A 26,494-nucleotide genomic window follows, 5' to 3' on the forward strand; every position below is an offset into this window, starting at 1 on the left:
AGTAATGTATTAATCACTGATCACCTGGAATTTTATCTGGAATATTCTTCTAAACCTGGATTAAAAGAACCTGATTTCAGACCACTAGAGATAAATACTCAATACAGCCATAGGAAGAGACAAAAAACCAAAAGGATTTCTGTCACACAGGAAATTTCAACCAGAGTGCAGGGACAGGACAGGAATAATAACCAGCATAAAACTGCAATTTCAGAATCCTTTTTTTTCTCTACCCACCCCTTCCTGCACCCTTCCCAGATTTCAAATTGAAAGGAAGACAAATGTCTCAGCAGGACTGGCTTTGGGTAATCCCCATCATGGGTGGCTTTCTACTGGGAAAGCCAAGAAGCCTCAGCCCCTCAGCAACCCCCTGGAATTCTGCCTTTGGGGCACTGTGCCCAGAGAGCAAGCAGGAGCTGAGGTTCTCCCTGTGAGTGGCCAAAATCAAAACAAGATTTGGACAGAAAATTGCTTCAGTTGGTGGAATGTCACCAAAATCAAGACCAGTTGTCTTAGGTCACAAATTTCAGATCAGAGAATACCCCCAACTTTGCTTATCCCAGAGAAAAATAACTGTGCATTTGGATATCTGAAACAGACACAACCCCAGAAATTTTTCCCCAGCATCAGGATTGTGGGAGTGATGATAAAAAGTTAAAAATTCAAGAATGAACCAGCTCATTCACCTGCAGATCACCTCTAACAGCCTCACCCCAGCCATGGGGCTGGGAGCTCCTACTCACTGCTGCAGCCCTGGGGCATCACATTCATTCCCAGCACGGGAATGGGAACAGCATCACCAGGAGTGATTCACAAGCAGGAAAATCCCCAAACCACCATTCCATGAGAGAGCAGACAAGTCAGAAGGCACATGAGCAGGGCTTTTCTTCAGCACACCTTATTGCTCATCCAACTCACAGGAACTGTGCTTGCAAACACTGACTGCCCTGCACAATGAGGTTGTGCAACCTGCAGCCAGGATTTAACATCTCACCACCAACTCCTGCCAGGAAGCAGCCATGAAAAACCTCCTCATCTTCCCTGAAGGGAGAAACTGGTGGTTCACTGGGCAGAAGACACAAAAAGGAAGCCCAAAGGGTGTGTGCTGGAACTGAAGGCAGCTGCACTTCTTCAGTGATGCCCTAAGCACATAAAAACACCACTAGCATCAAATCAAGGATTAAACAAAAAAGACTTTTTTCATCCTCCAGCAGCAGGAAGCTGATCAAGGAAATATTTTCAACAAACCTGTCAATGAAATGGCCAGCTGGCTAAGGAAGGGAGCATTTTAATGAAAGACAAACAAAAAACCCATCTACCTCAAAACCAACAGTGCAGGGTTTCAGGTAGGACACAGAAGGGATCCAGGCCTGGAGCTGACACATCCCCACGCATCAGACTTCCAGGCTGAGTGATCTGCTCTCCCTTCCCAAGTTCAGCTCCACCTCAAGTGCTGAACAGGAACATTTCTGAAGTTTCAAGAAGCTGTAAAAGCCCAAACCATCTGCCCTCCAACCAGGGAAAGCCATCTGGAATTTGTAACACTGCCACATGGGAGGGTTTTTTTTGTTTCCAAGGACAGAATTTACACTTCAGGAAAAACAAAACCCACGCACACACCTTAAACCAACTTTGTGACTTTTATTGATGGGCGACAACTTTATACTTCTAGATATCACTAAACTGTGTACAATTAGGAACTCAACATTATAGGAGAGCAGACAGCAAAATTAAACAAAGCGGACTTAAAGAAATATCAATCTTAATTATTTTGCCCATATTTTTTTTTTTTTTTTAATTTCATGTACACAGAAGCATAAATGCAGTTTGAAATTTCTTAATAGCAATAAAGTTACAATCACCCATCTATATAGACTAACATCTTAACTCCAAATATTTGATCTGCAATGTGTACTTAAGCAGTTTCTCATCGCACAATTATTAAAATGTGTCTTTTTCCTACCAGGAACCAGCAACTCTGCATTTTGGATGCTTGGACATTTTCTGAAGCACATAGGACCATTTCCATCTCATAGACATCGGCTCATATTTTACCACTTATCAAAAACTATTGGGGAAGCAGAGAGCACTTCTTATTTTTTTTTTTTTATATTTTTTTTTTTTTTTAATTTTTTTACTTAAGTAAAGATAAAACATTTTCACAGAAATCTACAAGTTCTGTTGCTGGTGCAGGGTTTTCTACTACGCAATTAGAAAGTGGGAATCAAATGCAAAACCCCTTTTGCTATCTCAGGATTCAGCATTAACCCAGATTAATTTTCTTTTGTTTTTGTGTGTGTGTGTGTATTGTGAGTCATGATACTGAGTCTTTTTCAACCAAGTGACTTCATTCTGCAAAGTCAAAAGTCAACACAAACTACGATGTGCACAAACCCAGGGTAGTTTCCTTTCATCACGCTATCCCATAGTCGCAAGGGAAAAAAAATTAAAAAAAAAAAAAAGGAAAGGAAAAAAAAGGGAAAAAAAAAAATTCACTCAGAAGAGCATTTACAGGAGGAAAAAAGTTAGTGAGAGTTGGCATTCTACAAAGCATGTATCTTGCACACACAGCATAAAAGGGAGAGGTTTCACAGCAGGTCAACTCGGCGGTAGTACAGGAGGTAGGCTGTGCGCTCTGCAGAAGGCTTCACCACCTGGTACTGGTTGATGACTTTGACTGCCTGGTCATCAATACGTAACCAACCATTGAGACCAATCTGGAAGACATCCGTAGTGTAATGGCCACCAGTTGCACTGTTTCCATGATGATAGACAACTGTCAAAGAGAAATCCAACGTGCAGGGTTACACCACGCTGAGAGAAACAGCCGCCGAAAAACAAATCGACAAAAACGTTCATGTGCAACTCAAAAGAAAATATTTTCTATAAACACAGAACATCCTCCAAAACCAGAAACTCCCACAGAGTTGCTGTAATTCTATGTGCAGAATTTGAATCTGTAGTACAGGGAGTAGAGGCATAAAGATAAATAAATACCTGCAAAGAGCCGGTAGGTTCTTTGGCCTTTAAAAATTTTGCTTTTCACACCAGGAGACAGTAGCTCTGGAAGAGGAAAAAAAGTCACAGAGGCAAAGTAGTTAGCAAGTTCAGAAATTCAATTTCAAAGGAATCAGTTATTTTTAAGAGAAATCAACACTGCTATAAAGGAGAATGTTTAATTTAAACATCTTCTGCAGCTTTTAAAAATTGTCATGGTTCTGATACCTGGTAATCAAGGGAACGAATTTTGAAGTTTGCTTAACTTCATTTATGGAAAATTAAAAAATATAAAAGATAAGCCATTCAGTATTTTCCTTTCATTCCTGCTGCCAGACACTCACAGAATCAACTTCACCTTCCAGGTCATCCTGCAATTACTCTTTCAACAGCCAATGCAAATTGTAATACTTCTAGAAATTAACATCCTGAAAGTAATTCTTAAGATAAAATAAAATAAAAAATAAAAAAAAAGGGTACTGTCTGAAAAAGCATGTGTTTCACTTGAGGCAAAGGTAATCATCAAGTTTACTTATTTTTTCTTACTTAACTACTGGCTGGCTAACATCCAGTTTGTCAGATCAAACCAAAATGCATTTGCTTTAGCAAGCTTCAGATCCTGGGTTTTATCAAAGCTCTCACACTCTGTACAATCAGTATCTCTTCAGGCATTTCTTAAAAGGAAGAATTTTGCTGCTTAACCTCTGTACTATGGCCTGTCTGCCTCCAGATTGCATTTTCTATAAAACACCCAATTTCTTTTCATCAGCCACTGTTCATTACAATGATTTGGCACTTCTGGGAATGAAATCTGAAATAAAAGTATCTACTATTACTTGGCAAAAGTGTTGTGTAAGGATACACCCCCTAATTCAACAGGATCACTTCCCATTTTTGTCCTCAGCAGTCTTATATATAAACTTTATAGCTGCAAGAAGCTCTTATTTGGCCAACCCAATGTATAGGATGTGCTAAAGATTTTTCAGAGTATTGCTGTTTGCAAAATGGATGCAAGACTAAACCCAGTAACCCAAATATATTCTTCCTATGAAAAAAACCAAGAAAAAAAGAGAAAAGCAGCATACCAGATACCAAATTGCTAAGTTTCCGTTCAACAGTGGAAAACTGAAACACAAATACCCTAAAAAACCACATTATTGTGTTGCAAAATCTTTACCTTTACTAATTTCCAGATCAACAGGATACTCAATATTCTTGATAAGCTTCTGGCATCCACCAGTTTTCTCATACACAAACCGCTTGAGGTGTAAAACAAGGACAGGGGGGAGTTCTTCAAGTGTCACTCTTCGACTGATCTCCACCTAACACGTGCATACAACAAAAATTAAAAGATTCCTGGAAGGTAATCCTTTTCTATTATTTATCTATTATTTATCTATTACTTGTAAGTAATACAACCCAGATTAAAACACCAGAAAACAGTAATAATTTTAAAAATAATTTTTTTATATATTTATCGTTATCAAGAGACCTGAGCTCCCCCTCTGTGAAACATTTTTAAATGTTTTACATTTTAATAATCCATTTAAAAATACAAGTCAGCCAAGTTCCAGCTATTCATTACCCATGAATCAGAAGGCTAGTATCAGTTAAAAGCCATTTTACTCATAATTGTATGTATCATTGCCACAGCTCACCCTGTTCATCTAACATCCAATCCAATCAAATATCCAACCAATTACTACACCAACTCAGAAAACTTATTTACAGGCATAGTTTTGGTTAAGAGTTTTGTTTAAGAGTTATCTCTCTTTCTTTCAGTGTGATACACCTTACCCCTGCAGGACACTTTGAAAAGGTCAGTACCTCTCTTGTCAACATGAGCAACAGTGTTGAAGCAACTTTGTAAAATAAGAGCTGTACAAAAACCCTGTAAAAAAGTTTCATGTTGGACTGTTCACAGGGGTCAAGAGAACCCACCTCTTGCTTGGTTTTTGTGGTATAACCCTGGACAGACTCTCTTGCCACCAAACTTTCCAATGCATCTTGGACTGTGCGGATCTTGTCTGACTGGATGTCCAGTTGCAGGGTGAAGAAAGGTTGCAGTGTAGCAGACTCCTTAGAACTCTGTTGGTAAACTACAGATCTGTGGAAACAAAATAAAAGGCAATAAAGCAGAGTGATTTTCATCGATGCAGAAGCTTCAAGGAAGAATGGCACAGAAGTCTACCCCATTTATAATTAATCCAAAACAATGCACACAAATACAAAGGTTAAGCAGAAGTGTCAACAATATGAATCTGAATTAGCACAATTTAAATGAGCTTCACATCCACTGAGAGCATAATGAGTGGGATTTGACTTGAACTGTTTCATTTATGCAAGGAGTGAAACAGCTATTGGGTAAGCAAAGCCACTGGAATTTTTGATAATGCTTTTTAAAATATTCACCTCCAGACTCAAGTGTTTTAAAATTATATTTTCCAACAGATAATTTTTTCAGAATTGCAAAACACTAATGCTTACCTAGCTGTATGTCCTGTGAAAAATACAACTGATTCCAGATTCTCTAACACAGACAGATTTTTTTGACACTTCACTAAGACCAATTTCAGAGTGATTTTAAATTGTTTGCTTAAATCTCGACATAGGAAATATAAAATATGCTCCTTTGAGGACTGGCATTTCCTTTTCCTCCCATCCTTTTCTGTGCCCAGACTTTGTCCATGTACTCCTTTGTACACACACTGGAGTCTTTTGGAAAACTGGCAGAAGTAACAACCTAGGGCATGAGAGCATGTTTCCTGTTTTTTTGGGGTTTTATTTTTGTTTGAAGTGTATTCAGTGGCAGCCCTTAAGAAGCCTGGCTTGGTGATCACTGGTGCAGTGAGACATTACACTCTTCAGCCACACCATCACTGCACTGAGTGGACTCTTCCTGATCTCCCTTTTTCTTAAACTATGCTGAAAACTTCAAAAACATCAAACGCAGCTCGAGAATTTTTTTTTTCCTATTTATTTTGAAAGCAGCACTTACATTAAAAAGCTCCAGCTGCTGCAAAAATGTGGCTTTGTGAAGCAAAAGAAATAATTTAATTATTTTGTTACATTTGTTACAGTGCCTTACAAAGCTTGGAAATAGTAAGAGAGTTAATTTAGCTGCAATCCAGGCAGTGATGCTGAAATCTCTCCAGGTTATGTACAAAATGTTAACTTACAGGTTTAACTCCTATTAAAAGAGCCCCTTTGATTGAGGTAAAAGCCCTGAAGCACCAACGGAAAGCCAGTATGTCTTTTTCCTCTAAAGGATATAAATTTACCCATATAGAGAGCATATGAAAAACAGCTGCATCTTTATTTCAGTTTAACACTTCCTCCCTGGCTATGTTTAAGGACAAATCCTTCAAGACATGGCAAGCACCGTGGGGTTTCAACAAACAAACCCTTCCCTGTGTAATCCTTCCTGCTTTTGGAAGCTGCAACTGCTCTTCAGTGAAACAACCAAGAGAAAAATTCTAACTCCAACTGCTTTCAAGTCCACGTGTTAAAGATTTAATCCAAAATACCAATAATATTCTGGAAAGATAATTTTCAGGAAAAACGTTAAGGAAAATTATTAGACATTAAGCTGCAACATTTTTTTTTTTTCCAAAACAATTCATTCAAAAAGGGATTAATTTCATAGCAAACTATTTGCTGGACTATTATTTTCTGTATCAATATCTCTTATTAGAAAAAATTAAAATTTTATTGCTCAAGGGAAAATGCATCATTTTAAATAATTATTCTTGAGTACTGTAAGAAGTCTACAGTAGGAATTTTTTCAGGAAAACAGGAACTACCCATCACTACCCTGCCTAAACTACAACAATGGAACTGAGGCATTTTCTTTCTAAAAATCAGTGCATTTGAAGGGGAAATGCTGGTGCTCCTTACAGCAATATTTAGCAGATTTCTAACTAGTTTGCATAACTAATATTTGAAATTCACACAAGCTGGGAGTCAAAAGGCTCCTCTGCACATGAACAAACCAGATCCTGTGTTTCTTCAGACCTGAGCATTTGTCTCACATTGCATAATAAGCTGGTTTGGTTATTTTTAAGCAATTATGCTTAAATAGGCATTAAATAGACAATTAAAACCCCGAGGGCAGCATAAAGTTTCCCAAGCCAAAAGATGCCAATTCAAACTACTTTTTCCTAGCTGCTTTTTCCATTTGATTTTTCCAATTTCTGATGCTTTCATTTAGCAGACTTCTACAGTCAATTCTATATTCAATTCTGTATTCAATCCTTTCTACCTCCACCCTCAGCCTCACAGGATGAAGCTTTCCAACATCACAACCTGGGATACTGTTTCTGCAGTAAATTGTGTGACCTAGTTTGGAAGCTAAAGAAAATGGGTGTGGTGACAGCAGACAACAGATGTTGGACTGGAAGTTGTGGTTGTGTTGCTCAGGGCAAATTTTTCCCTTTTTTTTTTTTTTTTTTTCAGTATTACCTTTGCTTTATGCTATTTTATGACTTCTAAAGAGACAGAGTCCTCTTAGTATGCTTCATTTTAAAACTAATGGAATCATGGAGAGATCTAAACAATTCTGATCATGATAAACACACTGAGGGTATTAACAATACCTTGGGCACATGGAAATGCCATTAAAGCAGAATTTCATCAATACGTAGAAAAATCTGTCTGCCAATTCCTATGGAAAATATCATCTTATTTTCCAGCTGTCTGACTCTAATCCCCAAAGAATCATTTCAGTGCATTTCACAGGCAGAAGGCACTGGCCCACGTTATTCACACCTCTAGACTGAATACCTGGCAACACAGGGAGTCAAACACCAGCAATTAAGTGTCTGTCTCCAATTTAAAAATAATTCTTCCAGTCTAGCATTTTTGTTTTGGAATACGTTTTTAGCAAGTGTTTACCTTGCTTTCATTTGAAATTATACATTTCTCCAAACAAGTCATCAGGCTTCCTTTCCAAAAAATACTCTCTCAATATCTGCTTTCTGCTTTCATCTGGTATCAGACCTGACTATCAGTGATGTCTCCCATTCTTTTCATTCCTGTAACATCTTGTAGTAATTAACATTTTCCCAAACCTTTTTTGCCTTTAACATTTATTAGCTATTACACAAAACTTTCCTGCCTGATTGAAGTACAAGGGTCTAGATAACCAAAAGTTTGCAATTTTGTATTTCATTTCACTGACAAGATTTAACTCTTAGCAAATCTCACTAAACCTTAGTATATTTATTTACAAGATGATTCAAGACTCCTCAGAGGTCACAAGGATTAGGCAGTTCTGCAGTGGTTTGGAATTGTAAGATATCAATATACAAAGCATACATATTTCAAAATCCTCTATATGCAATTCAGGGTTTTTGTTGTCCAAACAGTCTGTTCTTTTCAGACACTTAGGATTCAGACTCCACAGTAAGTCATAAAATCATCTGATCAAGCTTCTGATCATTCTGTCCCACCTTCTGAACCCTCATAATAAAATAATAAAAACTTCATGGTAGAGATAAAGTTTTTCATCCATGGTTCACCTCCCCTGGCTTGAGCAAAATGTCTAAAACTTCCTTCTATCCAATGATCCAATAATGGTAAAACATACAGAAAGCAAAGGAGAAAATGTTACTTGAAGAAGCCTACAAGCTCAATAACTTTTATGAAAAAGTACTATACCTTATGTGACCACCAAAAATATCAGTAATTGGAGTCTGCACAAAGTCTGCCTGTCGAGTGACTGAGGATTTGTTGCGAGGCCCCACTTGCTCCCATTCATCCTCACTGCCTTCCCCTTCCTCATCTTGCTCCTCTTCCTCATGAACAGTCTGAGCTTCAGGGCCATTGGAAACTGGGAGTTCTTAAATTACAGAGGAAAAAAAAAAAAAACAGTTGCGTTTTTTTTTTTTTTACAAATAAAACATGTATGCAAGCAAAAGAACCCAATACAAATAATTCTCAGAGAATTAAATGTTTTTGTAGATGACAGAATTTAGAAAGGCTCACTCATAGTGGGACACACATTAACAGAACACAGCTCTCTGATGACTGTATATAAACAGATGAAGTTTTCCAGCAAAGTTGGAGATATTTTTAGTAGGAAATTTATGGCGTAGAAAATTAGAAAGCCCAGTGTTATTCTGGAGTCATAATTATGCCATTATTGAATGCAACTCCTTTCCTCCACAGATATTTTACAGGGAACCCAAGGCTTAGCAAATATTTTCTTTCCAAGTGCCAAAGTCAGGAGGCTATAAACCACACAGAGCTGAGGAACAAAATACAAAATGATCACATGGAATCATCAGTAAAAAATTACCCTACTAAAGAGAAATGGGTTAACTAGTGACCTTAATTCTATACTTTGCAAAGACTGTTTATTTTTCATTTTTAATAGGAAACCTGAACACTAAGGCACTAAAATAAAATGGCATTTTAGTGTTTTGTCAATAAGAATTCTAAACCAATTTCATATGTTCTGTTTTACGTTAGATGCTTAAAAGACCTTACTCAACAGTGGTTGAAACATCACAAAAAAAACTCACTGATGTATTTTTGATCTAACAGGAAGAGAGCCAAAATGCCAGGAAACACCTGACAAATAATCAAATCATGTTCAGTTGAGCTCAGAAAAAAATTGTAATACATAAAATGTTTTGCTTAGGAGGACCAGGTATGACACTATTACTGTCCTTCAGTGTCCTTACAGAATACCCAGTAGCACTTCAGATCATTTGTAAATTGGACAGAATGGACTCATTTTATCCCTTGGGTGGCTTTTAACAAAATATTATTTGCTAATGTCTCTGAGTTCCCCAAGACATGTACCCCTAAATCATCTACTCCAAACATTCTCTGTATTACAGAATCACCACCAAAAAAAAAAAAGAGAATATTTGAAAGAAATTTAAGTTTTCTACAAAAAAAGGAAAAATAAAAAAAATAAAAACAACCCAACACTAACTTTCATTCTGTGGAGAGAGAAGTTTCTTTAGGGTCAGCATTTCTTCGTGTAGTCCATTGAGGATAAATCCCAAGTATTCTTCAGCATCCTCTTGCCTGCCCTGAATAAAATGTGTTTGTTTTTTTTCAGTTAAATGGCATTTTCATGGTTTTAGTTTAACAGGAAATTTTTGACACTGAACATTAAGTTTTCTCCTAATATTTGAGCTAATGTGCCAACTACTCAGCCTAAGCTATAAAGTCAAATAAAGTTTAAATTCTACTATAACAGCTCCTCATTTTTAACCAATTATAAAGGAACCTGCACATTAATTAGTAACCTGCTATACATGTAAGCTTGAGCTGGATACAAACATTCCTGCATGCTTCTCAATACAAATTTGATTTAACATGAGAGTTGACAATTTGGGTTTTGTTATTACTTTTAAAAGTAATATTAAAAGTTGCTGTCATATCAAGGTAAAATCAAAAGATGGAATGAAATATTGGCTCTCCTTTACTTTGAAACTAAACCTGAAATAGTGTTTTGAAGTCTCTGCTGACCTGCAACCATTTCAAACCAAATCCCAAGCAGAAAAAAAAACCCTGCTTATTTCTTAAACATGAATAATAGGTACGTTTGTTATAAAAAGAGATGTTCCAACTGTATTTTTTTCATTTTTCTGACATATCACACTGCCAACTTGTAATTAACATCTTCCCATCATTTATATCCCAAGGCTTCACTATACTGAATCATCAGCTACTCAGTTTTAGTGGACTTGAGGCACAAAAGCTGATGTATGGCTTCACACTGGCTTAATGGCAGTGGTTGCAATCACAAAAATCCAAGATTTGGAGGTCCCACCTTTTCTGACAGACTGGACTTTATAACTGTCAGCAGTCTGTAAATGTAAGTAGGCTCAAAGGCAGCTCCTGGTCTGATGTCCCTCACAATTTTCTCACCTAAAGCTGCAAAGCAAAGAGAAGTACATATAAATAGCAATATAGAGAAGGTTTTCTACATTATACCTTAATATTCTCTTCACACATCACTAGATTTTGAAATTTGAAATTATTTTTATTACAGGTTTAGTGACTCAAGCTCAGAATTTGTAAGATACAACTCTTACCTATAAATTAAAAAAAAAAAAAAACAAACCACAAACATCTTACATCACCCTGCACAGACTTACAGATTGTCTGGAAAAGTTAGTACTCTCTTTTTACAGTCAGCACTCTGAAGAATAACACAAATGTCCATAACCATCACAAAAGAACAACTCTGGTTCTGTTTAATTTTTTGTATTCAAAGAACAGTTCCTTACATCTTTTAAATCTATGTAATTCTAAAAGATCACTTTTCCTCACTGCAGGAATAAAAAACCAAAACCCAAACAAGATTGAGTTGGACAGAATGCTCAATCTAATGGCAAAATGAGGCCTCAGAAACTGTATTTGAAAACCATACAATACAATCAAATGACCTAGAAGTATAATAAGTTGGATGAGACAGTAAAATCTGGTTTACAGAAACAAAACTTAAGCAGCAAACCACAGAAATGTCTGAACTGTTTGGAAATCATTGGAAGCATCAGCTCCTCATGGTATTTTCTGATGATGTTACACAAACACAACCCTGAAACTGTTTCTTTGTTTGCTTCTGTAAGTTTGTAATACAAGAGATTTGGTTTAGAGATCAAAAACATGAAACCTACAAGACAATTTATTTGCACTAAAAGATGTTCAGTTCCTCACTACATCCCATCATTGATCATAAACAGGTATTAACAAGGATCATACACTTCATGGCCCCATTTTGTTCCAAATGAGCTGGCAATTTGTGGAGATATGACAATGCCCATCAAATGAAATTGCTAGAAAGGGCATGTTCTTAGAATACATCTTAAAAATTAAGTTAACCTTCAACAAAATCTTGTCAATCTGATCTACTAAGAAGAAAGAAAAATGGTGCAACACCTATGATATCATAAATAACCATTAAGGAAAAGTGTAACACTGACAGAAAAGCAACAGAAACTTCTTTAGACATCAAGATAGTCCCAAAAGTTGGAAGAGCCATGCAGGAGATCAAGCACCAGTATTTCAAGGTCTTAAGTAGATGACACAATGCAGATCCTTACCCCAAAGCCTTCTTAACATGTTTTTAAGGCTTCTCTCCCCCTACTCCCACTCACCTTGTTTTGCTTTAGGAGGTACAGGCATATTAATGAACTCATTCATTAAACGAACACTGCAACAGAACGGAAGGAACAACTACACATGAGCAGCAAGTTAAGACTCAGAAGGACAAAAAATAAAATTAGATCATTGTCATTTACTGACTGCCAAAAAAAAATCATCACAGAATATCATAACGAAGGCTAAGTAAAGTTCAGACATAAAAATTAACCTGATCATTGCTCATGAAACCAAGGTATTGGGTTAGTTCTTGTAGCTCTCACAGATCACTTATTAAGTGCATGTTAAGCACTATTTCAAACTGATACTCCTCAAGCAACAGGAAGCACCTTCCTGCACTAGTGGAGCAACTGTAAAATACCAAGCTCATTATAAAAGCCACATATCACCCAAAAAATGCACAAAAAAAAAAAAAGACTTCTGGATACAGATCAACTATTAACAACTCCAGCAAACAATAATTTGTTAGGTATTTCTGAATGAGCTTAGTGAGGTCAGAGATTTTATTTATTGTTTTTTAACAAGCTACTTACAAACTGTCTATCATTGGTGTTGAGGTACACGGCCGCTGTGACTTTGAGTACATTGGAATGGACTTCATTAAATGATACATGGGTGGGCAAGCAACCAAGGCTTGCAGGGTCTATGCCATGGCATTAAGGAAACACTCAGAAAAGGTAATCTGCATATTAACCAAATATTCAATTATATTTAAAACTATATGCAAAGCAGAGCTTTATTATGTAGACATTGGAAGGGAAGGCTGGACTTCGAACATCAATCACGTACAGAAGTTACACGAAAAAAATCCCTGCATCTTGTAACAGTCAGTGATTTCACTGACATTTTAACAATGTCAAAAACTCAAAAAAAAGAGGAAGGAAATGTTTAGTGGAGTATCAGCACAGGAGAAGAACTTTCACAGGGAAGACTTTAACAAAACAAGTGAGAACTTGTATGTTTTCTGAAAAGAACGGGAGAAGGCAACAGTTCAAGGTGATGATTCAGCCCCATAACCAAACTCTACCAAAAAAAAAAAAAAAAAAAAAACAAAAAACAAAACCCCAAAAACCAAACTGCTGTGATGTGAAACATTTTGCAGTGCAAAGAACAGTTTGGAGCAACCAGTAAAACTACAGTTATGTTGGAAGAAAACTTCAAAAACATCAAAATCCATAAAAAACCCACTTTTACGTGGTGAGAACAGAGGAAATGTGTAAGAAGACTGGAGGGGCAGGGAAGTCTCCACAGCCAAAGTTATGTCAGCTTGATCCCTGGAGTGTGAAAAAACTGAGTTACAAAATCCTGTGCAACATTTTAAGACTGGGGAAAAAAAAAAACCAAAAAAAGGAAACTACCACATACAATCAGATGAGTGCAGAACTGGCTCTGTAAGATAAAAACTGATCTTTAAAGCAGAATCACTGGTCTCAAAGAGGTTATAAGATTCTGCAATGATCAGTCTTGAAATTGGTCTTAATATGTTTTCCCTAGCAGTTAAGAGTATCATAGTTGTCATTTGCAATGAGCTATTGCTAACACAGGAGATACAGAGATAGCAATTAAAAATTAGTAATAACCAACAGCACTGAAGAAGGAAGATTTCTGTTACCCAAGGCAGAAGTTATTTTTGCAGGGAAACACAATTCTAATACATTAAGAATGAGCTAATCTTCCATTCCATTGTAAAAGGATTAAACACTGCATTTACACAGGTGACAGAGCAACAGCCTGATCAACAGAAAACCAAATGATCCACTTACCTAACAGCCAAAACAATGTTCACAAGCAAGAACAGTTACAGAAGTGCAATACCCACTTAAATTAATGCATAAAGTGGCATAATTAAATATAAGTAGAAATTACAACGTTTTTAGTCATGAGAAATTTACAGCCCTTAAATATTTTAACAAAGGTTACAGAGAGAAACTGCAAACTAGACTCAGGGGATCTCTGGACAAGGTTCAGTGACCCAAAATACCCCTGGATTTCTAGATGCTACCCTTAAAACATTTTACCTGCAGTAGCAGGACATGGAAAGACAAAGACACTTATGAAATACTTACCAGAATAAGCCAGAAAAACTCTGACAAATACAAAATACAATTTTTAACTTAAGTGTATTAATTTTTTCCAAGGTAAGGATACAGCATTGATGTAGCACCAGTTTCCTTTGTTGATCAGCCCTCGGGGTTGCAAAGACACTGGTTTATGTATTAGTCTTACATTTTCCAGTATTTCTGCAGAATAAGAGGCAGTAAAGTGAGCATCAATAAAATGCAGGCACTAGCCATCAAAACAAGTATCAATAGATAGATTACATATTACAAGGTTTCCAGAAACATCCAGAAAGTTTTTGCTCATCCTTCAAATCAGACATCTTTCTTCCACCGAAGACACCCTGGAATTTGAGTCAGGAGGATGATGGTACCAAAAATTATCATTTCAAAACTGAGAAGACCTGGTTATTTTCTTCTTTTCCTAAAATCAGGTACTCCTTGAGCTATATAGACACATACAGAGATGTAAAATTCCATTAGCCACCCTTGCCAAGAATTCTGTGAAGTATTTCCTAAATTATTTTGCTTTGAAGGAAGATGAAACTGAAGCAGCAACAGTGCCACTTTACAAGTTTCAACATACACTAGCTACAAAAATACCTTAGAGCAAACAGGGCAGATGTTAACATGGTCTTCTGAACAGTGTACTTTATTCACTGGTACAATACTTCCAAAATCTACATGATAACAGACTTTAAAAAATATCATGCCTTCTGCTTTCCTCCTTTCAAAACCTTCAGTGATGGCCCAAGTATAAAAATTAGAAACCACTGCACATAAGTAAATCTGTCTCAGTTAGGAGTTCTTCCAGGAAGCCTGACCTGTTATTTAGGTACCTAAATAAAAACTCTTTAAGGGAAAATATTGAATCTGGTATATTCTAAATTTACAAAATAAGGACAAGATGTATATAATGCAAAACAAAACATGAAAATAAGCACAGCAAATGTTTACCAAGCTATTTATTTATTTTTATAATAAAAGTGTAGGTCTCTAAAGCCCATATGTGCTACACTGCAAAAACCTGAGTGAGCTGTTCACTAAAGGACTATCTGAACAGACCTGGATGGAAAAGCAGAGGCACAAAGCCAGAACACTGGGTACAGGAGATGGAAGAATTGCAAATAAAAAGAATATCCATGTCCTTCTCCTTCCAAATTCTCTCTTTACCTATAAGATCATATTTCCTGCCAGTTCCAACCAAATAAAAACACAGAAAAAACCTAAACCAGCAAACCAACAATTAAATCAGTCCTTGATTATACAGAAAATCTGATACTTGAAAGGGCAGACAGCAAAAACATGGGAAAAGGAATGTTAGCACCTAGCACAGATGCAGATGAAAACCCTTCTGTGAGTGCTGGAGTATGTTTGTTTTTAAATTACTAATGCTCAAATAACTCAAGATTCATTGTTAATGCAGCCAAGTGTAAAAGGTGTTGTGCAGACATACAATCTTCTGTTAACAACCAGCACTGGTGAAAATTAGGACAAGAATGAAGTGTCTATTTTTAAAGTCTACCAATAACTTTTTTATGTTAACTCTATTCTTTCCTATGATTAGGAAGGACCTTTAGCATCCTCTTGTGGTCATAAACCTGATTTATAAATAATGTCTAGAGCACTTGCAATGATTTTTGTTTCTTTTAACAGAAAGAATTATCTTAGTGTACAGAAATTACTTTCAATACCACATTTTCACCTCACAATTAAAATTTACCCATAAACTAAAAGAATTTTCACAAGAGTGTTAGAAGAAAAATACACTGAAAACCATAGCAAAAATTAAAATTTCAAACTCTGGTGTAAAGCACATGACAGTAGATAGAAATAATTAATGTTCCCTTTGGTGGATACTGATATGTGAAGCATAACCTTGACTTAAGAATATGTCTAAAATATTATTATATTATTTAGAAATGTCTTTTGGTAAGCAGAAAACATTTTGCTCATTCACGAGGTGGTATTACAATTATCAAATAAACAAAAAAAACTACAAATCACAGTTAATTTTTTAATCATTCTAAGTCCAAGTAGTAACTCTGAAATGTGGGAAGTGAAGCCTGAGAGTCCTCTTTTTCACTAAATATGGACTATTTAGAACCTTGCTATAAAATGAATTATTAAAACACATTACCCACTTGCTAAGTTAACTATAGTATTTTTTTCTCATCACAAGTAACATGAATATTGGGATTTATTTATTTTCTGTTACTCATCTTCATTTCTTTGTCTACTTTTCATTTACACTTGAGGACTAAGAAAACACAGACCTTGCAAAGTGAATCAAGTAGCATCCAACTGTCTTCAAGGTGCCTGTGAACCATCAACCTCCCTTGTAGCAAATGATGAAATTAAGGCACAAGGCAGCAATTTGTCCCTGGAGTAAGTCACTTACCTTCTTGTTTCCTGAGCACAAGCTCTAAATAAAAGCTGTACAGAAAGGTCTCAGTGCTCCAGCATTAAGCCAGAAGATTTGGGAATTTCACTTGAAAATCAAATAGGACAAAAGAAAACAAGCAGTGCCAGGGGATTTAAATTGGGCATTAGGAAAAATTTTTTCCAAGGGTTTGTCAAGCACTGGAACAAGTTTCCCAGGGCAGGGGCTGAGACACCATCCCTGGAGTTATTTCAAGGAGGTGTAGGCTTGGTGCTTAGGCCCATGGTTTAGTGGTGGACTTGGGTTCAGAGCTGGACTGGATGATCTAAAAAGGTCTTTTCCTACCAAAATGATTCTAGGTACAAATGAGAGCAACAGATTTGTCTGGAAATCATAAAATGAACTCATGTAACACTTTTTGGAGTCAGGGTGTATGGACAAAGCACTATTTTACAAACAAACAGGACAGAAAATATCAGGAAAAAAAAAGAAAAAAAAGAAAAAGAACAGACAATAAAACAATTCAACTCTTTCCACAGAGCAAAGGGTTGATTATATGGCATTCAGATCTCCAAGTGAACCTTTTATATCAAAATCAACAGCATCTGCACTACAGGAACTGCAGCAGTGTAACTCCTACCCAAATCAGCTGCAATGAGATCAAATCCTTCTCACTGGAAAAGGATGCACACTCAGATTATTCCTCTGCAAAGCCATATAGCTAACAGTGAAGGTGCAGAAGAAAAAGTGCATAAAAATTACACTGCAATTTTAATACATTAATAACAAAATAAAAAGCTCTGCTCCCACCTGGTGGCAAAAAATAGTACAGAAACAGTAGGTCTAGAAAGCTAAGTTAAAGCTGAAGCAACTTGGGTGAGATAAAAAACTATGACACGCAGTTCTAGCTTTAACTTTGTCACAAAACAGTTTCAAGTTCAAATTCATTGCTAAACAATAGATTAAGATTTAAGGGTACAACACACTCCACATGTATGGGTTCATCCAAACCATAACCACCTGCCTCTACACATTTCTGTATTAGTTAACTGTGTTTGTTATAGCTGAGTGAAAAATACACAGAATTATTCCAACAGCTTTCCTGTCAACAGACAATTTTAAATAATAAAATTTTTGCTGAGTAAGAGGGAATGAGAGGAAAGCATAAACTTATGGGTAACCTGAATGGAAATCTCCAGGCCAGCTTCTGGTTAAGAATAGCAAACTTTAACTTGAAGCTGTCACACACAAAACATTGTTGTATTTGTCAGTGAGTCTGGAGCATAAACAGCAGGATTCTGCACAAGGCTTTTCACACAGAGACTATGTCACAGATTTAAAAGTAATTATTTGTGTTCCAACAGTCATCACTCAGTGACACAAAATGCAACCAACTGGGTATTTTTCTTCATGTTTCCTGGCTCTATCTGTTAAGATGATCTCATGCACATTCTACTATTTCCCATCAGAACAACAAGTATGACAGGGGTCAAAGCCTTTGTATCACACATTGCCTCCCCTGGTGTACCCTCTGGACAGTTTCTTAAGGTTATCTTGAACAAGCAATATCTAGCATTGGTTCTGGATACAGTAATATCATTGATAATGGTTAAGAATGATTCTCCAAAATTTCCAAGATATACCTCTTAAACAGCAAACCAATAAATATCAGAATTTTTGAAGCAGGACCTATTTAGACATTACAATTAAGCTACTGCAAGGGTTCAGTTATTTTGGCATAAATATTAATACTTTTCCCTTCTTGTAATGAAACACATTACAAGACTACGAATACTGGGTAAAAGAACACAATTTTCATCACAAACATTTCTAACATGTTCTCCCTACTACAGCCAGCACCACACAGCTGAAAGCAACCAGCCTAAAATCACAGGCACTGAACATATGGTTTGTCAAGCAGCAATAGTTTTTCTGCATCTGAGATAATGACACAGTAATGTCTCACTGGAATGTTTACTCAGGGGGGTACAGGGCTTATTTAAATTACAACTTTCATAGCAGTGTTTGACCAGTTAACTTATTAAGAGCATTAACAGAGGAATCTTGTCTATCCATACTGCACACTCCTGTTTACAAGCAGATTTAATACCCTTCCAGTGTAACACATCCACTCGTGTGTGTTAACTATACCTGCAATCTTTATGGCTACAGGATCCTCTGAAACTGGAACAGGTCCCTCTTTGACTTCAACTTGTTTTTCAGGGACCAGAGTAGCTGTGGCAGGAGGGGTATACTTAGTCTCAACATAGACCACAGATGTGGAAGCAGAGGGCTTGGAATTGTGAAAAAGACTAGCCCACGATTTTGCAGGCTGATTAACAGGGACTGATCCTGCAACAGGGACTGTTGCCTCAGTAGTAGGTGAAGCTTCCTCAGCCTTAGCTTGGTCTGAGTCAGTGCTTTCCACAGTGTGCAATTCTACCCCATTGGCAGCTGTGTCCTCCCCAGAGGATTCAAGTGTTTGTCCATTAGTTACGCCAAGATTTTCAGTAGTATCAGTACCAGCATAAGACTGTACAACAGCTGTCCTTAAAGGGCTACCTCTGCCAGTCTCTGAGGGGATGCAAAACTGTTCAGAATTAGGAACACGGCATACCTCAGGCTGCCCTGCAGTCCTGGTATTGTCTAGTGTGCTAGAAACAGAATCATCAGAGACAGCTTCATTAATGAAGTCCACAGAATTGTCCGGGCTGTTGCAAGTCCTTGGTGTGGCCAGGGAGGGAATGTCTCCCGTCAGTTCCGTATCCTCCGTGCTTATACTGTTTAGTCCTGATGAGTTTGCATGGCCATTTACAAGAGCTTCTGTGGGAGCGAGGCCATCGCTGCCATCTTCCAAGTAACTGTAGTAGCCAGGAGGTCTTTTTTTCTTCTTTTTCCTTTCCCTTTGCCCCAGGCCCCCAGACAAGCCATCGGTTTCAGCGTTGGAGCCGCTGTCCAAAGCGAGGGTGGGGTCGGTGAACTGGCAGTCGATGGAGTTGTAGTTGGGTTCACTGAGAGTATCATCAGGGGGTTTCTGAGCAGGTGCACAACTGAGAATGAATTCTGGAGCCTGAGGATTCAGAGTACTTGAAATACTGTAGTTGGTGTTATTTAGTACGGATGACTGTGTCTCGATAACTTCATTAACACCAAATTCGATTCTCTGATACTCTTCCCCTGGAGGAGACAAAACAAACCTCAGTTAGAGAATGACTTCTAATTAAAGAGCTACAAAATCAACAGAAAACTCCAAATGTTCTCCTCCAACTCAGAAAACAAACTACAATCCCTCAAACTATAATGATTCTTATTCTCTATCCTAATCCTGAGGAATACAATTTTCCTCAAGACAAGTGTGATTCAGGTTTTCTCAGGGTTTGTTCTATTCCAAGTCCTGACCCAGTTCCTGCAGATAACACCTATCAAATTCACCTATTAAGAATAACAATTCAAACCCTATGACTTCAGCAATATTCTGCACTAAGGTAATTACTGGATTATTGTGTATAAAATATGGTGCAATATTTAACTCCACACTACTTCTATAGCCAATTACAAAATCCAGGTGTTTACCTGTTTAAATCTTTAAAATAAATCCTGCATGTGGAGTTGGGTTTTGTTGGAGTTCTCATGGTTTGGTTTCCCTGGTGTGTAAAGATTTATCATAACCATCAATAGCTGAAAAATTACTAAGTTAAGATCACATTTTATTACTTTAAAATTTTGTAGGTCATTCTTTGATACGTATATCACTGTTTCAAAAATATTAATGTTAATATTTTCTGTTTCCCCAAAGATGAGGGGCTAAAAACACATTTCAAAATTTTAGGAGTGTTACTAGAGAAACAAACAACACCAGATAGAATTCTAAAGGAATGAAGGAAAGCAAATGCACCACTAAGCTTGAAAGATTCTGTGCAACTTACATTACATAGGACACATCAAGGAACATATATTTTCAACTATACTGGAGACATTCATTGTCAATGAGAGTTTTTCTTGTGGGAAGTTTGTTGTGGGTTGTTTTTGTGGCTTTGCTTTGTTTGTTGGATTTTTGGTTTTTGAACAGAAAACAAGCAACAATTCCCAAGGAAAAAAGTTATTTGCACACCTATGGAAACAATTCTATGGGACTGAGTTTAGTGGAGAGTATTTTAATAGTTATCTGACTGCCCAAATGTCAACATAACTGTTTTGAAGCTCTCCAAATGCTCAATACTTTCTAGAAAAGTCCACTGATGAAAGTTTCAGTTTTAGAAAAAAAAAAAAAAAAAGCAAAGAAACAAGTATCTACAGGATACATATTTTTAATCTCAGATGAAGAGTAACAAGCATTCAATGTGTGCTGAGGTCTGACTGACACATGCAATACCAACATACTATGAATTAATGAACAAAGATAGAGAATACAGATGTTAATTGCTTTTCTGCTTTGATCTATTCACCTGACTAAATGAGAAGTAAACACATTTCATGTATCCTTTTCATCTTGATGCCACTCAGACTAAAGCAAACTTTAAAAAAAAAAATTCTAAGAGATAAAAACTCTCCATATGCATCTGATTTCTCAAAACCATGCTAACAAGAGCCTGAATTTCAAGTTTTCTTCACCTCTCCCCTACACCCATGAGAAAGCATTTTATAACAACTATGCCTGTCAATCCAGCATTCAGCAGCTACTTCTGCAACCACTGACCAGAAAAGAGGGTTTAAGGTTCTTTTAAACAAAATCAGCAGTCTAGAGGCAGGTGGAAAGCTGCTGCCTGATATCCAGTGAAGAGGGAAGAGCTGGGAGACCTCAGGAATCATCTAACTGGTTAGCAGCAATACCAACTGGCCACCAGTGCCAGACACTGGATTGATCTGCCAGGACACACAGCTTGAAACCAGCCACAGCTTCATCTGCCTGTAAATCCAGGGCATGGGTTTTATGGGATAGGGGACACAAACCTACAAGAGAACTATTCCTCATTAATTCATCAATTTATGGAGCAACTTGTTAGTTCAAGCACAAACAACAAGTAGAAAGCACAAACAACAGCTGCTAACACCTAATGTTCCTCCAGCCATGGTAAGAACAAGTTATTGGGTACATTTCAAATCCTGACCAATTCAAAATAAACTGGGACTTCTGCCTCTTTTCCAAAATCCCAGTTAAAAAATTGTTTTGGAAACAAACATGTAGTTTTCATGGGTGAGTTAAGTCTAGCACAGGCAAAACTCAGAGTTCTCACTCCTGCACACTTGTCCTGCTCCTCTGCTCTCCAGAAACCTTCCAGCACTTCCAGCTGAAGCAGCAACGTGGCCATTCCAGGCTCACATCTTGCCAAGAGCATAACTGATATTCTAGCATTTAACATACAAATAAGAATATACAGCAGAGAAATTAAACTTTGCACCTTACAGAAGGAATAGAGTAATAATCCCAGTAGCCACTGTCTTATTAGTCTGGCAGAAGACCATTTGCCATAAGATTGTGTCATGTTCCTTTTTTATTTTGGAGGGGGAAGAAAGAGAGAGGTAATTTTTTTCTATTTGTTTTGATTTTTCATTTGGCTTCTGGGCATCTTTGTTTCAATCTAGTTCACAGTGCTATTTCTGAATGGACTGAAACAGATCTGCCTGTCATGAACAACATGGCACACATATTGAAGCAAGTATCAGCAGATGCTCAAAGGACAAAATCTTTGTATAATAACAAAAGCTGTGAATACATAACACTAATTAGTCTGATCAGCATGCTGTATATTAGAGCTTCAGCTTAGATTTGATTATTCCTAGTATTAACAGATTTAATTCTGTAATAAAGTTTAATACTGAAGACAAGTATAGGGAAAAAATGAGACTAGGAGGGAATGACAACACAGTGTGTAATCTCATTATAATGATATAAATATTCTGTATAAGCATAGCATTTCATTTTAGTTTCTTATGCAGCCATCACAGTGATAATATGCATGCACAGTACAGTGCAAGCTTGTTAAAAGACATTTTTCAAGCAAAACCTAATTTGCTGTCATTACCTAATCTCAGGGCTGGGAGGGGTTCTCTCAGGGTCTAGGAATGATCTGAAAAACATTTGTACAAACCAACTTTCTGTATGGCTTGTGAACATTAATAGCTCAGTCTTAAAGAACAGAACTTAAATCCATGGTTAAACAAAAATGTATGACTGGACACCCTGGTCACCAACAACATATAATTTGCATTATATGGTATTTTAAGTGAATATTTCAAACTCCTACTTGAAAACTACTACAAGACCTAAAGCTGGTCTTGTACTCCTGAATTTTTGGGAATTTTCCATGCCTGCTTTCAAACAGGACCCGCTGTCCTTCTTTATGACTAGCCATCTTTATTTACTTTTAAATGGAAGGATAAAATCATTAAACATAAATTGTTCTTAAACATTACTATGTGCATTTTGGTCCTCTGCAGTACTTCTGAGAAACAGCCAGTCAGATACTTGCCCTAATTTGAAAGAAATCTGGATGTCATTTTTAGAATTTTCACATAGATCAAGGCAAGTCTCAGCTTCCTTGCTCTTTTCAGGGAAAAAAAAAAAAATAAAATTCAACACTACTTTTCCTAACACCTAAAATACTGAGAAAGTTCAGTTTAAACTACTCAGGGTGTAGTTCACATGGCTACTCCTGCTTAGCTGTCAACTTCATGTAACTATGAGGTAAGGCAGGTTTTAAGGTGCCTGGGTTGAGACAGAGCAGATGTGTGATGGGAACCCTGAAATGCATTTTTATCTCAAGAGTCAAGCTTTCACCAACTGAAGAAGAAAAAAAAAAAAAGATGTTCCAGAAAAATAGGTGATCCAGGCAGAAACAAGAATCAAAGGGAACACTGAACAAAGCACCACTTGCAGAGCTGTCTTCAGGTTGCATCTGCCAGAAAACACTCATGCTAAGGCTCTTCTAGAGTCAGCTGAACCCCATGCCAGTTACTGATTTCTGCAGTACAAGTTCTCCAGCAAGCTCCAGCCCCTCACACTTCTACAACTACAGCCTACAACATTTCAGCAAGACATTAAGGTTTTGTAGTAGCACAGCTGAGGAACAGTACACATGACCACCCTAACAACTTTCAGCACTGTATTTTCAAAAACTCTCACATATCTCATCAATTAAGGTGTTTAAAAAAACAGCCTGGCAAATATATCCATAAGCACCTGCTGAAGGAGTTCTACAGGTAAAATTAAAAAGAGGTTGAAGGAAATCTAAGGAAAGCATCACAACCTTTGAGTTTAAAAAGAAAGGATTTCTTACCATGGTGAAACTTACCTGTGGACTTAATACCACATGAAACTGTTTCATTGTATGGGGGGAGCTGCACAAAAAAGAAATGAGACTGATTTAAAGGCAAAGCAACTACCAGCATTTTGTATCCGTTTCACCTGAAACATCTGAATCCTTTAAAAATAACTTCAACATTAAAGTTTGATTGTCTGTGTCTTGAACTCGTGCTTCTATATTTATCAAATCCCACAAAGTGTCCTTGCAGATTACCACAATTACTAAAAGATAAAGATTATCTTGGTTACACACCACAGGCTAATCAACTTCTCAAGCAATTCACCTCACAGCATCAGGATCTTCCTTCATCAGCAGTAACTCACCATGATTTTAAGATAAGGAACAAACCCTCTTTTTAGACAAAAACCAAAGACAGACCAAATGACCTGTGAAAGGATGGAAGTTTTGCACACCTAAACCTTTGGACTCTCGACCCAGTTCAGCTCTGGTGCTGCCCTTGAAATATTTCAAAGCTGTATTATTAATCACATCTAACAAAACAAAAATGTTTGATCATCAGCCTAAACATAATCACAACACATCTAAATACATCAACTTTCCAGGTCAAAAATGAGAATCAACTGCTCAGAACCAGGCTCCAAGCTGTTAAGAACCTATTATCCATATTAATACTGAATACACAGTCAATACAATTTTATAGCTGGAGCTAAAAAACTTACAGTCTACAATCAACAGTTAATAATAAAATTTGCAATTCTTGTTTTTCTCCAATTTACAGGGCTTAAGAAAATACAATATAAAGTAATAAATAAAAATGGAAAAAAAATAGTCCATGTATTTGTCCCCTACATAGCTGGTGAATCAGCAGCACCTTTGTGAAGCTGAGATTGTTGATCTGACCTGCTTCCTACAACTGGGTCATCTGAACCATCTCAGTCAACAGGTATCTCACAGAACATGTGTTAAAAAGTCCATGTAAAAAGAGACATTTTAGACAACTTTTAGCTTTAACTGGACCCTTCCTTCAGTCCAAGGGTCAGGCAAGGGAATTCAGAAGGACACCAGCACCAACAGACACTGGAACAACCAGAACTGGTACTGCCCCAACAGAATGTATGTCAGCCACCACTGCAGTATTAAAATCTCAGTCTTGTCCTTCTCACATTTCATCCTATTTTTTTCAGACCACTTTTCTCTGAAATACCTGTACAGTATAAAACTAATAAGCATAGTTTTTATTTCATCCTCCTGATAATTAAAACATTGAAGTGAACCAGATCAAGGACAAACTTCAGGGAACATCATTCAACACAGTTTTTTCTTTTGACAGCTCCCCAGTACCTCGTACACTTGACACAGTTACTAAATGGAGTAAGACTGATCCTAACACTGGAGGTTCATGCCTCAACATACTTTAGGAACAGCTTTCTAGAAGTCAAAATATGACATTTTCAACTTCCACAATGTTAGAACAGCTGATGTGGGACACTTCAGGTGACACAACACAGGATGTGCTTCACTGCTGCTACTGCATTTAATGGTGGGAAAACACCAATACAATCAGAAAACATGGATTATCTCAAGACCAATTCTGCATTTCTTGCCAGCTAACAGGGCATATTAAGCTACCCCTAACTGCAGGCAGTTATTTAAAATTATTTAAAATTCCCTTACACCCCACCCTATTTCCTTCACAGAACTTCATTGTTTATTGGTGTTCACTACACTAATTATGTCAGGAAAATTAAGATACAGGAAACTCAGTTGCATGAACAATGGTCATCACTTTTGTGAAATGTGACAAAAGGATTTCCCCCTCTTCATTTGAGTGTTTGTTTCCTTCATGTTGATGGGGGAGGATCAAAGTATGATTGAAATGTTTGAATAGAAATGTTTGGAGGAAAAATATGGAAACTGACCTAGAGGAAAATTCTTTTTCAAGGCTGGAGAGTAGGACAATGGAATAATTCCCTACAAAGGAAAATGGTTTCTTCACTCCCTACCAAGAAGTACATAGAGTAAGAGCTACAATAAGAGTTACAATACTATCTGTGGTGTGTTAAAACTCAAAGACAACCATTTCCACTCTGTGGTTCACACTGCCACTGTCATCAGTTCATTACTGATCCATTTCTCATTCCTCAGACCTCACACACAGCCTTCCTTGTAAGCACAGCTTTGATGCTCTGCTCCACATGTCAAAAATATTAAGAAACCTTGTGATTTAAAAGGTTCACAAGACCCAAAAGTCCACCTTACTTAAAACCAAGAACTGCTGAAAAAATTTTCTTTATATTCACCTCTGAAAAACAAAAAAGCAATCAAAACTTAGGTAATAGGGCTCAGTAACTCCCTTTCTCTGAAATATGACAAAGAGAAGGTAGAATAACGCATGGATTTCTAAAAATTGAATTAACATCCACATACATGGAAAGAAGGCTCCTGTTCAATATCTTCAAATGTTAGAAAGCTAAGAGAATGATAGAAAAAATGTATTGTTTTAATTCAAATACAGACAAGGAGATTTATCTTTAAAATGTTATTTCTAGAAGAAGTTTAAAGTAGACCTTACCTCAACGGAGCATCGTGGAGTCACAAAGAACTGATTAAATTCATCAGGGCTGAACTCCCCAAAAATATACTAAAAAATAAAAAAAGAGAAGGATCTT

The 26,494-nt window shown here is 37.0% G+C and overlaps 1 protein-coding gene across 1 annotated transcript in view; it reads right to left on the minus strand.

Moving 5' to 3' along the window:
• Positions 1-1,621: 1,621 nt before the first annotated feature.
• The window catches only part of USP10 (ubiquitin specific peptidase 10), a 44,137-nt gene continuing 19,264 nt past the window's right edge, over positions 1,622-26,494 (minus strand). The window contains exons 2-14 of the mRNA XM_071756600.1: positions 26,398-26,466; positions 23,853-23,898; positions 18,712-19,737; positions 14,269-14,360; positions 12,654-12,763; positions 12,117-12,172; positions 10,787-10,890; positions 9,941-10,040; positions 8,656-8,836; positions 4,939-5,104; positions 4,175-4,319; positions 2,998-3,063; positions 1,622-2,776 (exon numbers count right to left, since the gene is read on the minus strand). Coding sequence (XP_071612701.1) covers positions 2,589-2,776; positions 2,998-3,063; positions 4,175-4,319; positions 4,939-5,104; positions 8,656-8,836; positions 9,941-10,040; positions 10,787-10,890; positions 12,117-12,172; positions 12,654-12,763; positions 14,269-14,360; positions 18,712-19,737; positions 23,853-23,898; positions 26,398-26,466 — 2,349 coding nt within the window. The 3' untranslated portion in view covers positions 1,622-2,588. The remainder of the gene's footprint in view (positions 2,777-2,997; positions 3,064-4,174; positions 4,320-4,938; positions 5,105-8,655; positions 8,837-9,940; positions 10,041-10,786; positions 10,891-12,116; positions 12,173-12,653; positions 12,764-14,268; positions 14,361-18,711; positions 19,738-23,852; positions 23,899-26,397; positions 26,467-26,494) is intronic.

This window comes from Heliangelus exortis, chromosome 13 (assembly GCF_036169615.1).
Source record: "Heliangelus exortis chromosome 13, bHelExo1.hap1, whole genome shotgun sequence".
NCBI classification, from domain to species: domain Eukaryota; kingdom Metazoa; phylum Chordata; class Aves; order Apodiformes; family Trochilidae; genus Heliangelus; species Heliangelus exortis.